This window comes from Salvia splendens, chromosome 11, assembly GCF_004379255.2.
Source record: "Salvia splendens isolate huo1 chromosome 11, SspV2, whole genome shotgun sequence".
Classification (NCBI taxonomy): domain Eukaryota; kingdom Viridiplantae; phylum Streptophyta; class Magnoliopsida; order Lamiales; family Lamiaceae; genus Salvia; species Salvia splendens.
The window spans coordinates 2,340,879-2,355,519 of record NC_056042.1 but is presented as its reverse complement, the minus strand read 5'-3'; the positions used below and the strand labels follow the sequence as shown (position 1 = coordinate 2,355,519).

The 14,641-nt window shown below is 37.1% G+C and overlaps 1 protein-coding gene across 1 annotated transcript; it reads left to right on the top strand.

The window, feature by feature from the left end:
- Nucleotides 1–4,229: 4,229 nt before the first annotated feature.
- Nucleotides 4,230–6,253, top strand: LOC121754117 (9-cis-epoxycarotenoid dioxygenase NCED2, chloroplastic-like). The gene has a single exon (XM_042149466.1). The coding sequence runs from the start codon at nt 4,340–4,342 to the stop codon at nt 6,104–6,106; it is 1,767 nt and encodes a 588-aa protein (XP_042005400.1). The 5' UTR covers nt 4,230–4,339; the 3' UTR covers nt 6,107–6,253.
- Nucleotides 6,254–14,641: the final 8,388 nt, after the last annotated feature.

The window sequence follows — 14,641 nt, the reverse complement described above, 5'->3', positions numbered from 1 at the left end:
TGTTGTACATGTGTGGGCACCGAGAAAAGTTTCTACTGGTCTATGATTGAAAATTAGCATGGTGGAGGTTCATCTAAGTACTAGCATGATTAATACTGTTGTTGAAGCTTTGTTTCTAACAGAAAGGCTAACTCATGAAATCTTAGTTGAAACAAAGTCTTACATATGGGGATTGGGACTTAGCGTGATGTGCTTATGCGATGGTTCTCTACATGAAAGAAGATGAGTGAATCATAAAGGGGGTTGTGTGTATGTTACCTCTGGTGATGGTGGTTGTTAAACCTTGGTGTAGAAGATTTGCAGCCCCTCTTACTTTCTCTCTTTCACAAAAACAATCTCTCTGGGTTTCCTTTCTTTAATGGTGTGTGGTTTATGGTGGAGCTGATTTAAGTGTGTTTGCATGAGAGTATATAAATGAAAACTGCACACTGTGGTTTTGTTGAAATCTGCAAGTTCCTTGTCTTTTTGTTAAGCTGATTGGCTGTTGTTTTGGAGTAGTACAAGGGGTGTACTCGTGGAATTAAATGGGCTGCTATCTTAGTTTGTTTTCATGTTAAAACATATCTCCTTTTGTTGATTCTGCAGCACTTAAATCTAAATGCAGTTTGGTATTTTGCTTGGAGTTGAAGGACTCTTGTAATTATGTTTATTGTTTGATTGCTGCAGGGTGTACATAGGGGAGCTGGGGCGGTTGGGAGAGAGGGAGGAGATGCAGGGGCTGACTTTGCCATCCTCTAGTTTCATCTGCCTTCTTGTTCCCTTTCTCCAAAAAGGAAGTTCCTTTAATTTCTCTTGTTCCTTACTCATTATAACTTGTTGGTATTTTGAAAAAGGGAAATGCGCCATATTATGGCCGGCATAAAATGACATTTAAGTAAATATAAATAATGTGAATAGAAATCATTTAATTACCTTATTTAATGCTCAAAGAATGTTTACACTATTACCCTTTTACTTAATTGCATTACTAAATTTCAATTCCACAATCCGTTATTTATATTTCTTTTGTTTTCAAGTTCTTTCAATTTTATTTTTTTTTTAATTTTTATCAATATTTTTATATATGATGTATTATTTATTTAAATATAACGTGTATAACAGTAACAATAGGATTGATGCCGATAACAAAAGAAGGCAATAATAACCATTTAAGAATAAACGTGATAAACGTACACATGCAAATATAATAAAATAAATAAGCATTATTTGTTACAGGCCTATAATCAAGCATAGCTAGTAAGCGGCCTATAATCAAGCCTAGCTAGTAATCAAGTTTGAATAAGGATTTCTCATTTTCGACTAATTAAATTTTAAATATATTAAACTGATTATAAACTATATGAGTCTTTGTCATAACTTAGCTTTATAAATTATCTAAGATTTTAATTTATTTAATGGATTACAATTAAGTAATTTCCAATTTTCTAATTTATGTTTCTAGAATAAGATATTTTCTATGTATACTTTTAATATTGAAACATTGTCCCTCTGAAAAACTGAATTATTTTTTTTATAAATGCATTATTAAGTATAATATTTACATATATTTTGTTATAATTATGTAGATACTAATTATTAATAATTGACTTATTTTATATAAAGGAGAACAAAAATTATTAGTAACAATTGAATTATAATATCATTAGATATTTATATTCTAACTTTAAAATTAATTTCACACAAAATTATGTAATAATACAAAAATAATAAATATCAACATAAAAGAATTGAAAAGAGGGTTACATTTCTCTTTGTTGTGTTAGTGTTCAAAGATAATATAGTTAAAAATAGATTGTTACTTTCCAGATGAAATAAATTAAAGTGAATCAGCAATAAATGTACAATTTTTTATTAATATTTTAAGTTTATGGCTGGCCATAATATGGTCATTTAGCACTACTCTTTGAAAAAAAGTAGGTTATGTAGGCAGTTCGAGTTGTGGCTGCCCTCGGCCCAATTGGCCGTGAAGGGGTATAACGTGGATCTGGGAAGAGAAGGCCCGAAACATTTCCTTTGTATTTTTAAATTCGCTCTTCTACTTTCATGTGTTCAAAAAGTAATCTAAGTAGTAAGCTCGTGAATGCTTAAATATTTTCTCATTCAAGATGTGGATCTGTATTCTTTATGTACTACATTTCGTTTATGGAATAAACGTGTATCCATTCATTTGCCGCCCTCTTTAGTCATTTCAAAAGGAACCTACTGCCTCCGTTCAAACATTAATAGAAAGCGAGGTGTGTTTCTTAATTCGATTAAAACCTTAAAAGTCATGATAAAAAAAAACGGGTATTACATTATCTTTTTTTAAAATAATACTCTAATTAATTGGATAATATCCCAATGCTAAGATCGTTAAATAATACAAAGTGCTAGATATTTTCAACTTCATGCATTCCATGTGCCAACTGCTGCCGATCCCATTAACCAACTTCTTCGGTTACTGCATTTTTTGTTAAAAAAAATGCTTAATCCATAATCACTTAATAATTAATTATAGTGGTTGATCACTTTAATAATCCTTGATTAAAAAAATAATCAGTACATTGGCGCCGAACATGTTGATTAATTATATGTTAATATTGTGCTCTTCTAATCCCCATAATTAGATTTTCTCATCATATGGTAACATGAGACCCTTATCAAGTAATAACGACAACTTTTTTAGGTATTTTTTTGTGTGGAAAACAAACTGTATAGTGACAATTTGATATGAACGTGCATGACAATAATTATTGAATCAAAGAGGCCAATAGAGTGCTCATCTCTCTCTACAAGTGGATCAAATAATTTGTTTTCGTTCCTATAATCGGACACAATTCATATGTTCCTACAACAAAAAAATCTGACACACACATATATATGTACGTATATATAGAGAGAAGGTTGTTGGGTTTTCCTTCATTTCACGTTAGTACTTTTTCATGCAAGTGGTTCTAACGTCGCTATTGGGACATGGAAGATAATATCTCATTCAACCATTTCTTGTTTCGTCTATTCATGTCTTAATTTCATATACATGTATGTTTTAACCTGAAGGATCTATATGTTATTAAAGAGGGGCAATTGCCCCACCTCATGTTTTTCATCCCATGTATTCATTAAATTCGAATTTCAGAAAGGTTGACGATTCAGTATAAGGCAGTAGCCAAAGTGTGATTCTTGTTTGGAGTTGGACACAAGCTCAACTTCTTTGATTATGGAAAAACACTAAACAAGCACTTGTTTGTGTGCAAAGAGTGAAACCTAGTCGTACAAGTGAAGCCGACAACTAGATTCAGTAGACTGGCCAAAAAGGCTGGTAAAGAAAGCTATACTAGAGAGTGGAAATAATATAAAGTAAAAAAGTTGAGGTTCACTCATCACCATTGTCAACGATGATTGCTCACTATTTCTTTCTTTCAGCATCAGCCAATAATTTTATACACTACATCTGATCCCACCAGTTTCATTTCATGGAACTGTCATTGTCTAGGTGTGTGCAAGAAGAATATTATAAACCGTTGTGTTCTGCAATTAGGGTTAATAGCTATACCTAATTAGTGACTGAGAGCAGAGAAGTTTGGCTAGATTTAAAAAATGAATGGCTTGGTTTCAATTTCAAATATTTTGCAAAGGTGTGTGTTTTTTTTGGCTACTAAGCTTTTTGTAAAATTAAAAACTTTAATTCGTTTTGGTTGAGTACTGAATAGGTAGAGTACAAAATTCATGTGTACTTATTTATATAATTACATTAAATGTAAGTTTTAAATATCTGTGACGAGAAAATAAGTTTTTATTTGGAATTTTGTTGATGGATACGGATCGACTGTTAAACACTGATATTTGTTGGCAAAATTCGACATATCTCAGTTGGATATATGAAAATGAAATGAAAACGACAAAACATTTAGTCTTCTATAGTCTTCTATTTGTGCTCTCTGACTCTAATTCAAAATATTATTGGCTCTTAATCTAAATCTTTCCTCCAATTAAATCCTTCCCTGAGAACTCCCCAGTCAATAAATTAAAATCCAACATTATTATTATTCTTTAGGCAAAGACTAAACAAACATAAATTATTTGTATATGGGGATTCATCATGTCTTATGTCATCCTAATACTCATACACAAAAATTTGTTTACCCCCAAAAATCCACCACGTGGTTTTCTACTATGAACCCATTCTCTCATCCCCCTATTTAAACCTCATTCCCACTTCTCCTTTCTCCCCCCTAAAACTCAATCTTCCCCTCTCTCTCTCTACTTACTCTCTTTCCAAATCTCTACATACACAAACACTAACACTAGCTAGTATACTAAAGCCTTTGCAAATTGCAATTTTACATAAGGAAAATACACTATGGCTTCAATACCTCAAATAAAACCAACAAATACATGGGGTGGTGCTCAATTTAGCCACCCATTTTCATTACTAAACTCCAAATCTATCTCAATGAGAAGAACTCAATCAAGAAAAGGCAAAATCAACTGCGCTTTGCAGTCTCCATCAGTCATCACTTTCCCAAAGCAGCCTTTCCCGGCGCCGGCGCTTCCCAAAGCCGATCCCACGCCGGCGCAGTGGAATCTGCTGCAGAGGGCCGCCGCTGCGGCCCTCGACGCTATGGAGGGCGCGGTGGTCGCCCGCGAGCGCCGCCACGCCCTCCCGAAGACCGTGGACCCCGCAGTCCAGATCTCCGGGAACTACGCGCCGGTGCCGGAGAAGCCGGTGCGGCACAACCTCCCCGTCACCGGCACGATCCCAGAATGCGTCCAGGGCGTCTACGTCCGCAACGGCGCCAACCCGCTCCACGAGCCGGTCGGCGGCCACCACCTCTTCGACGGAGACGGCATGGTCCACGCCGTCTCCTTCAACGGCGGGAACTCGGCGAGCTACGCGTGCCGGTTCACCGAGACAGAGCGGCTCATGCAGGAGCGGGCCCTGGGGAAGCCGGTCTTCCCCAAGGCCATCGGGGAGCTGCACGGCCACCTCGGCATAGCGCGGCTGATGCTGTTCTATGCCAGGGGCCTGTGCGGGCTTGTCGACCACAGCCGCGGGAGCGGCGTCGCCAATGCGGGCCTCGTCTACCACGGCGGCCGCCTCCTCGCGATGTCGGAGGACGACCTCCCGTACGAGGTCCGCGTGACGCCCTCCGGCGACCTCTGCACCATCGGGAGGTACGACTTCTGCGGGCAGCTGAGGAGCACGATGATCGCGCACCCGAAAATCGACCCCCGAACCGCGGAGATGTTCGCCCTCAGCTACGACGTCATTCAGAAGCCGTACCTGAGGTACTTTAAATTCTCCACATCGGGGGAGAAATCTTCCGACGTGGAGATTCCCCTCGACGTCCCCACAATGATGCACGACTTCTCAATCACCGAGAATTTCGTCGTCATCCCCGACCAGCAAGTGGTGTTCAAGCTTCAAGAAATGGCGAAAGGCGGCTCTCCGATGATCTACGACAAAGACAAAAAATCGAGATTCGGAGTTTTGCACAAAAACGCAACTGATTCTGAAGAAATCATATGGATCGAGTGCGACAACACCTTCTGTTTCCATCTCTGGAACGCGTGGGAGGAGCCCGATCACGACGAGATCGTCGTGATCGGCTCATGCATGACTCCCGCGGACTCAATCTTCAACGAGTCCGATGAGAGTCTGCAGAGCGTCCTTTCAGAAATCCGGCTCAACCTAAAAACCGGCCGGTCTACAAAGCGGTCAATTTTGAACACGTCAGACCAGATCAATCTCGAAGCAGGGATGGTGAACCGAAACCGGTTAGGCCGAAAAACACGGTTCGCCTACTTAGCCATCGCGGAGCCCTGGCCGAAAGTGTCCGGCTTCGCAAAAGTCGACCTCTCGACCGGAGAGGTCGAAAAATTCATCTACGGAGATGAAAAATTCGGAGGCGAGCCGTTCTTCGTGCCAAACGAGAACGGCTCGGGCGAGGACGACGGCTACATTCTAACGTACGTCCACGACGAGAAGGCGGGGAAGTCGGAGCTGTTGATTGTGAATGCGGCGACGATGGAGATGGAAGCATCGGTGAAGCTTCCGTCGAGGGTGCCGTATGGATTCCATGGAACTTTCATTAGCAAGTCGGATTTGGAGAAGCAGGTGTTGTGAAATGACGGAAATGTCCTTTGTAAATATTGTAAATACATATACATATGGTCATGAGGAGGGGTATGGTATGCCCGTGGGGTTTGTTAGGTTTAGATTTTCGTCCCCGGATCTCTCCTCTTTTACGTAATTAATCTCATGTCAATTCAATCTGATGAGTCTATATCGAGCAAGTTAGTTTTAAGCAATCGAACGAGTAAACGTACATTTTTTTTTGTTTAACCAAAGGTGTACTGAATCCGCCTTTTGGCGAAATCCGACTAATCATGCTCGACCAGGCTTGCGGATTAAGGCCGAAAGTCTCCCTACGGATGGTGGGGTTTGAACCCGTGACCTCAAAGTCACCACAGCTCCGAGTAAACGTACATTTTGTTCGCATACAGAAGCACATTATTTCAATTTGATTATTCTAGTAGTATGTGGATGAATATCATGAATTTTAAAATGGTTTTGGAAATGAGTAAAGTTTTGTTGTATCTCGCTATAAAATAAAGCGTCACGGGAAGCAGTGACGAAGCTAAGATTTTTTGCCTGGGGCCCAAAAACTGTTTATAATTGTGAGTTATTTTTTACATCGACATTAATATCCCCGTAAACAACTATAACATAAGTGGAAGGAATAGTGAGCGATGGAGACGGTAATGAAATAAATACTAGTGATAGAAACTAGAGATATATACAAATACAAAAACTTTAGTAAAAATCAATCCCGACATCAAAATTGCACAATATCGTGAAAATGACCGTATTTGCATCTTATATACTATTAATAACATATCTTATTAACGATTATAAATCGTAACATCAAATAAAGCATATAATATCATTTTTCACACATATTCATTATTCGAAAGCTTATAGTATCCTTTCGGTAGAGCTCTTCATGTTTTTCGATCAATTTATGTTTTAAATTAACCAAATATTTGTGATTTAAAAAGTAGACTAACAATGTACTTATGTTTTAAAATAATTACTACATTTATCATTCATAAAAAATTTAAAAAATCGACTAGAATAATAACTAATTACTATAGTTAAAGTATTAAAAAAAAATAGCCAGAATAAATAATAACTACTATAAATAAAGTACTAAATTAAAAAATAGACTATAAATAAAGTCTAATATTTAATAAGTGATAAAGCTTTCAAAAGTTTATACAAATGATATATATTAAGATTCAAGAGTAATTGAAATGAGCTGTTTTGAGGAAATAAAATACTACTACTAAAATAAAAAGGAACAAAAACCATGATTCGAACAACTGACTTCAGGAAGGAAAGGGGGAATATCAAACCAACTCGGCTACCAACATGCTTGTATATCTTAGGAATGTATACTCCATATATAGTAATAATTTCAATAGCTGGGGGGCCCAGTGGCCCCCAAGCCCCAATGTGGCTTCGTCCCTGACGGGAAGGAAACATGATAGTTTTACATAAGTCTGAAAAAAGAGGAAGGGATGCTACTTTTCAATTGACTGTAAATTGATGTAAAAAGTTGTGAATTAATTTGCCATATTCATGTGTTTTTCTGTTGGCATGTGAGCATAGATACAAAAAAGGTAGCATGTTTTGAAGAAGGAAGTTATTGTTGGTTTGTGGGATTACAAAAGATAACAGTATGGCGTAATACAACCCAAAAGAAGGAATATAAATGGAAAACTGAACTGAAATTACAATTGAAAAATTGAAACAACTAAACCGTGAAGTTTGATAGCCGAGTCGAGGAGGCCTCTTCCTGCAAGACGAGATACGCCCCGGTAGTGCTCTCGGTTTGGCGTGTCGTCTCCAAAGGTAAAGCGGCTACGTCTCTGGTGAAGCAGCACCGCTATCAGCAGAGCTCCGGCGAACTGGATGGAGGAGAGGGCAAAGCTTCGACAGAAAGACAATGCAGAGAGGGAGAGAGCTTATGATGCAAATGCTTGTGAATGTTGTGCTGAGATGCATGGAATGGCTAGCCTATTTATAGGCTCAATCCACTGCTGGGGGGTCAACAGCCATGATGGTTGTCATCCTTGCGAGAGTGTAACTGTCGAACGTTACGAGAGCTTGAGGCAGGCGTGTGCCTTTCGCGTGTGGAGCGTGTGGATTTCTCACGTGGCAGCCGTGTAGGCTTTGACTAAGCCACGCTTGATAATGTGTCAAGCCACTTGGATTGCTGACTCGGCGGTGGTCTAAAAAGCCAAGCCCAAAGACCAATTGCCAAGATCCAAGTCCGAGATCGGGATCAGGATCGGGACCGGGCCCGGCCCGGCGGTCGCGACCTCGGGCTCGGCTCACCCATCTTGGTCCACTATAATTATTAAGTAGCATAAAGTCACTTAATTTAAACATATTAAAAGATGTGTTACTTCTCCAATGTGGGATAATTAACACTAGTTAATTATTCCCTAAACTCAAACTCCAAGCTTTAATTAAAAGCTAATTATGCACAACATTAATCCACTATTTCTCACTCACCGGAAATCGAATTTGAGAAAGTGAATATACTACATTTATCTACGTAAAATGTAGATCGACGCTATATCATTTAATTTCACAAAATTAAATGTCTCGTCACATTTATTATTTGGTTAAAATCCATTGACCGGGCATATGTAATCCATGATTTTTACAGTTATAGACCCCAACAAAATGAGGTGGGACTGGGCACTAAGGTTGGCTCCAATTATTACATAGCATGTTGTTGTATGAACCATAATGTAATCGAATAATTGACCATCTCTATCGTCACCACGCCCACCCCCACCCCACCCCCACTATCTTGGACGGAAAATTTGGAGAGATGAATGATTTTGGCAAACAAATATTAAACCATTATTGAGGAATATTTGGATTATATTGAGGATAGTATCAAATTTCATAAGTGTTTCTATCCACCAATGTGAATATAGTTTTTTTTTCACCTTTGATCATTGGCCGAGAGAGTAAATGGCATGGGGCTCATGAACCCGTGTCTCATGCAATTTTAGGGGTGGGGGGGGGGGGGAATCGAGGGGCATTTTGGTAAATTTAGTTTTTATTTTTAAATTCGATAATTATTTTGAATCCACAGTGGTTTTTTTGAGTTAGAACTGATTCGAACACCTAAGTTCCCACTTTTCCTCTACGACAATGTACCAATGCTTTGTTGTTTTTGGCCCATTGTCTTTCTCGCATCACTCTATCTCAGTTTATGAATCTGTTTGTATCTCTCTCTGTCATAGCTTATTGCTGACGAGTCAATTGTCGCTTCCCAATGTTGTCGGTTCCTTCATATATCGAGTTATGCAGAAGAGTTATGTGCAGATTTGATTAGATCATCGTCGATAACTAAAGAGTCACACTTTCAAGTGTAGTGTGATTCACTTAAGGGTACAAAGTTAGAATTGCGTATTAGTACATCTAATGCTAATCCAAGTGGTAGATTGAATGATTGTGGACTACATAATAATTAATCTTTCGCCTTCAACGTCAACACTTCTTCCTCCTAGAGTCGCCGTCTGCATTTAGCTTCTCTCACTCATTTTCTTATACTTTTTCTCTCATAACTCATATCTCGTAGTCACATACTGCCAACGCCACCGATGTTGAGAAATACTATCTCACAAGTATTTACAATAGTGGAGCCAGGATTTTATTTTTTTGCTCCAATATTAAAATCATGGCTCCACCACTGCCTCTCAATATTTCCTATTTATGTCATTGTATTCCTTCTAAGCTCACCAAATGTTATATTATGAGTATTTCATTTTGGGTTAGGCCCTTTCCTTAGCGGGTCACTGCGTACTCTGATTTAACATCACTCACCATACTGTCAGATTAGGATGTGGGGCTCCCTTAGAGTTGGGTTTCAACTTTTTTTTGTATTAATGAGTATTTCATTTTTACGCATTTATTACCAACACTAACTACGTATCTCAAAGTTTTAAGCCGTGATTAAAGGGAATATTATAAAATTTTGAAACATGACAGTTAATTAGGCACAAAATTCATCATTACATATTGCAATAGAGTGATTAATTAGCTAGGTAGGTGGACGAATCTAAGAAGACAATACAAGGCCAATAGTTTGCCATGGTCATTATTGAATTTGGAAAGCTTTGTCATTCATCTTGTTAGTTAGGCTAGCTAGTTGAGGTGATCCCAATAATAATATTATAGATATCATAGTTAATTATTTAATGCTGCATGATCTATTCATCCTAGACTTACGTGTATGTTTAAATTTGCGGAAATGACATCTCACCGAAATAAGTTGATCATTGCTTTTCTACATGGTTGAAATTAATCAAGCCAATCCATAAAACTTTATTTCTTTCCTTTTTCAGCCTAACTTTATAGTTCTAGTTATGGAGTTTACCGTTAATTTTCGGACAATTAAGGAATAATTAGGCAGTTAAATGAGTGGTGGGAAAAGAGTGAAGCACGCGCATGAATTTAATTTTGCTTATTTCTAATTTAAATAGGAATTAGGATTTTAATTTGCCGCGGATTGAATATAGGCCACAACTTTAATAGCACATGCAATTCTCACTCCACTCCAATTTATTTTTATATTTATTATTTTCAGTATTAAAAATGAAAAAAATAACCTAAAAAATGAGAGTTTGACGAAAGTTGAGTTAAAAGATCACTGGTGACTTGGACAAAAAAACACATCTTTCTTTTTATCTTGACGAATAGGATTTTATGTACAATAAAAAGTAGGGACTTTATCGTAATCATCATCCCTTTTCACACCATGGACGGTTGGTCCAAAGAGGTAAGAAATTATATATCAAGAAAATGGATAATTTTTTTTATTTGATGATGGAATAGAGTTAGAAGTTTTACATCACTTCTCTATACAATTATAATACTAAGAGGTTTATGAAAAAAAAATAAGTTTTATATTTTTTTTCTTCTAAATAGGACTCTTATTTGAGAGTGGTGGAGTATGTATAAGTTCACCTCCGCCTCCACCTCCACTTAGGCTTATAAAATTAAACCATACTCCTTTATTGATTGGTTTTGAATAATATGATCCTAACTAATTAATCATATATTAGCTTTAATTAGTTTTTCATCGATTCACTATAATCAGCTGGAATTTATTCTTCCATAATTATCTTATATAGTAATACTTTTTAAAAATTCAATTAGTTATGATTGGTGCCGTGATTTTAAAAATACTTAGAGCATCGCAGAGGTTGAAGGACGGCGTCCGTTCGTCTGTGCCAGCGGCACGGCACCCGCTGTCCGCCGCTGCGCTCTCGCCGCTGGCGCGGCGCTGCTCGATGCATCGAGCACGTCTGTGTCAGCGAGCAGCTGACGTAGCGCGTTCTGATTGACCAACGGCATTTCCGTTGGAAATTCATTTTTTTAAAATCGAAAATAAAACCAAAATTTTATTAAAAAAATATTTTCAGATTCCCAAAAATATGGCCGTTTTTTTACAGTTTTTCTGGAATTTTTTATTATTTTTATTTTTTTATTCCCAAAATCATCTATAAATACACTTACAGTTTTTCTGGAATTTATTTTATTATTTTTTTATTTTTTTATTCCCAAAATCATCTATAAATACACACTTTTATCAACCATTTTCACATCAAATCATCTCACATTCATCTCTCATTCATATTTTTTCATACAACTTATCTACTTCTTCCTCTCTCACTCAAACCCTCTCACATGGATTTCATCAATCTCATTGCAGAAGCGGAGCGCGAAGAACAAGAATACTATGAACAATATCGTGCCGTCTATGTCACCGCGAATACCCCCACCCATCCTCCTCAACCAACTCGCCGCTACATCCATCGTGACCGGGAGGGAGCCAACGAAAGGCTCGTTGCCGACTATTTTCGAAACAAGGAACACAATGCGCGATACCCGAGCCCACATTGAGCTACAAGAGGACCTAATTAAACACATTTGGGCGAAATTCGGCCACAAGTAGTGGGTTTTTTTTAATTTTATGAATTTAATTATGTGATTTTTAATTTTTAGGATTTTAATTATGTAATTTTTAATTATTTTGTAATTTGTAATAGTATTCCGGATATTTTTAATGCATTTTAATTTTGTGGAAATGTATTTATTTAAATTGATAATAGAATGGTCGGACCCTTGAGCTTGTCATTGCGAAAGAGCACGGATGTGGGTGTTGTGCTCTTGCCTAAGAGCAGGGAGTAAAAGTGGGTCCGGGCCCACATCCGTGCTCGTTGGCAAGAGCACGGATGGGGATACTCTTATACCGACGTAACCTCTCTTGTCGTGATTTTAAAAACACTTATACCAACTCAAATTGTCTTAATATAGCAACATAAGGGTTATTTTGCTAAAATTTATTTACTGTCACGTTCTCCTTTCCTCCCTCTCGCATTAGAAGTCTCTCGCCCCCACTCTCATACATTTGACAAACGAATCGAGACAATTAACTGTTAGAAATATACTCCCTCCGTCCCGGACTACTTGCACTTATTTCCTTTCTGAGCGTCCCAAGTTATTTGCACTATTTCCATTTTTAGTAAAAATTTTCACCTATAGCCGTAATATTTGACTTTGCTATACACTCATTCCTTAATCTCCGTGCCGAAAATGAAACGTGCGAGTAGTGCGGGACGGAGGGAGTACTTCATTAGCACAATAATAAATTACTCCCTCCGTCTCACAATAAGAGTCTTATTTTGTCATTTTGGTTCGTCCCACAATAAGAGTCATATTCACTTTTATCATAAATAGTAAATAGGTCTCACATTCCACCAACTTATTTCACTCACATTTTATTATAAAATGAATATATATATATATATATATATAGGGAGATGATCAAAATAAGTATGTGTTTAAATCCAGAAATGCAGACCAAATCTTGGCCCTAGGATTAGATGATCTAATGGTCAATAATTAACCAAAAACACGTAAGGTCATAATTAAGCAATTTTAGGTCATATTATAATATTTGGGTTTAATGTCATGCTAAGATCGTTTTAGGTCATGCTTTGTTAGCATGACCTAAAAATTACCTAATTATGACCTAAAACTGACCTAATTATGATATTGTTCTGCGTTTCTGTATTTAAATTTAGTTTTGCATAGATCAAAACCCTATATATATATATATATATATATATATATATATATATATATATATAGGGAGATGATCAAAATAAGTATGTGTTTAAATCCAGAAATGCAGACCAAATCTTGGCCCTAGGATTAGATGATCTAATGGTCAATAATTAACCAAAAACACGGAAGGTCATAATTAAGCAATTTTATGTCATATTATAATATTTGGGGTTAATGTCATGCTAAGATCGTTTTAGGTCATGCTTTATTAGCATGACCTAAAATTACCTAATTATGACCTAAAAGTGACCTAATTATGATATTGTTCTGCGTTTCTGTATTTAAATCTAGTTTTGCATAGATCAAAACCCTATATATATATATATATATATATATATATATATAACTCATATTCCACTAACATATTCAATCCACTTTTTTTATATTTTTTAAAACCCCGTATTATAATTAAATAGGACTCTTATTATGGGAGAGATAAAAATAGTTCGCCGCAACACAAATTTCATAAATGCTCCCTAACATGTACAAAAAGAAACCTATGTATAGCAGCACTGAATCTTAGGATTTTGTGTAGTTTCGAAAAATCGAGGTTTTGACCATTTAATTAGAGACAAATGACATTAGTCATATATGCATGAAGCTCACGTGAAGTCCACGCGAAAGGATGGCCCACTAGACCCGTCAACACAGAGACGACCAAATCAAAAATAACAAATTAAAGTGAAAGAAACAAAAATTATTACTACTATTATCATTTAAAAACAATATAAGTGTAGTAGTGTTATGAAAATATAATTAATTATTATATAAGTAATTTATAAGGTAGTGTGCGATTCCGACAAGGCGACAACAGCCGTCGTATGTTTGAGGCATGTGTTCATATTACCTTACTTAGGCCATCCGCAACGCCGTCTTTTATCCGTCTCTTAACCGTCTCATCTCTTAACTATTCATGGGTCTCACTGTACTTTTCACTCCATTTGTTAACTAAGAGACAGCACCTGCAACCCTCCATCTCGTATCCGTCTCTTAACCATCTCATCTCTTAACTATTCATTCAATTTCTTTTTTATTTTTATTTCAACCAAATTCAATTAATAAAAACACACTTCATTAAATAAAATAAAATTACAACTTAAAATCCTAAAAAAATACATAATTAAATTCGTGGCAAAATAAATTAAAAAAGACATAATTTAAAATACAATTTTATAGAAATTATAAAAACTACTCCGCCGGCGAATCATCCCCCGAAGGCGGTGGCGGTGCACTCAAGCTACCTAGAGGCGGAATATCAATTTGTCTTGCCATATACTCAATTCCAGCAAGATGGGCTTGATATTGTGGAGGCGTCATGCGGGAAGTGTCCGCCATCGTGGCAGTCAATTACATGGACAATAGGGTGTTCGAGCCCGAGGCCGCCTGGCTTGATTCGCCTAGGCCCCTCCTCCCTCTAGCCGCCTTCGCCGCCTTGGTCCC

Excerpts from the sequence above, each read along its gene's own strand:
- LOC121754117 (XM_042149466.1), top strand. The coding sequence starts at position 4,340 with ATGGCTTCAATACCTCAAATAAAACCAACAAATACATGGGGTGGTGCT.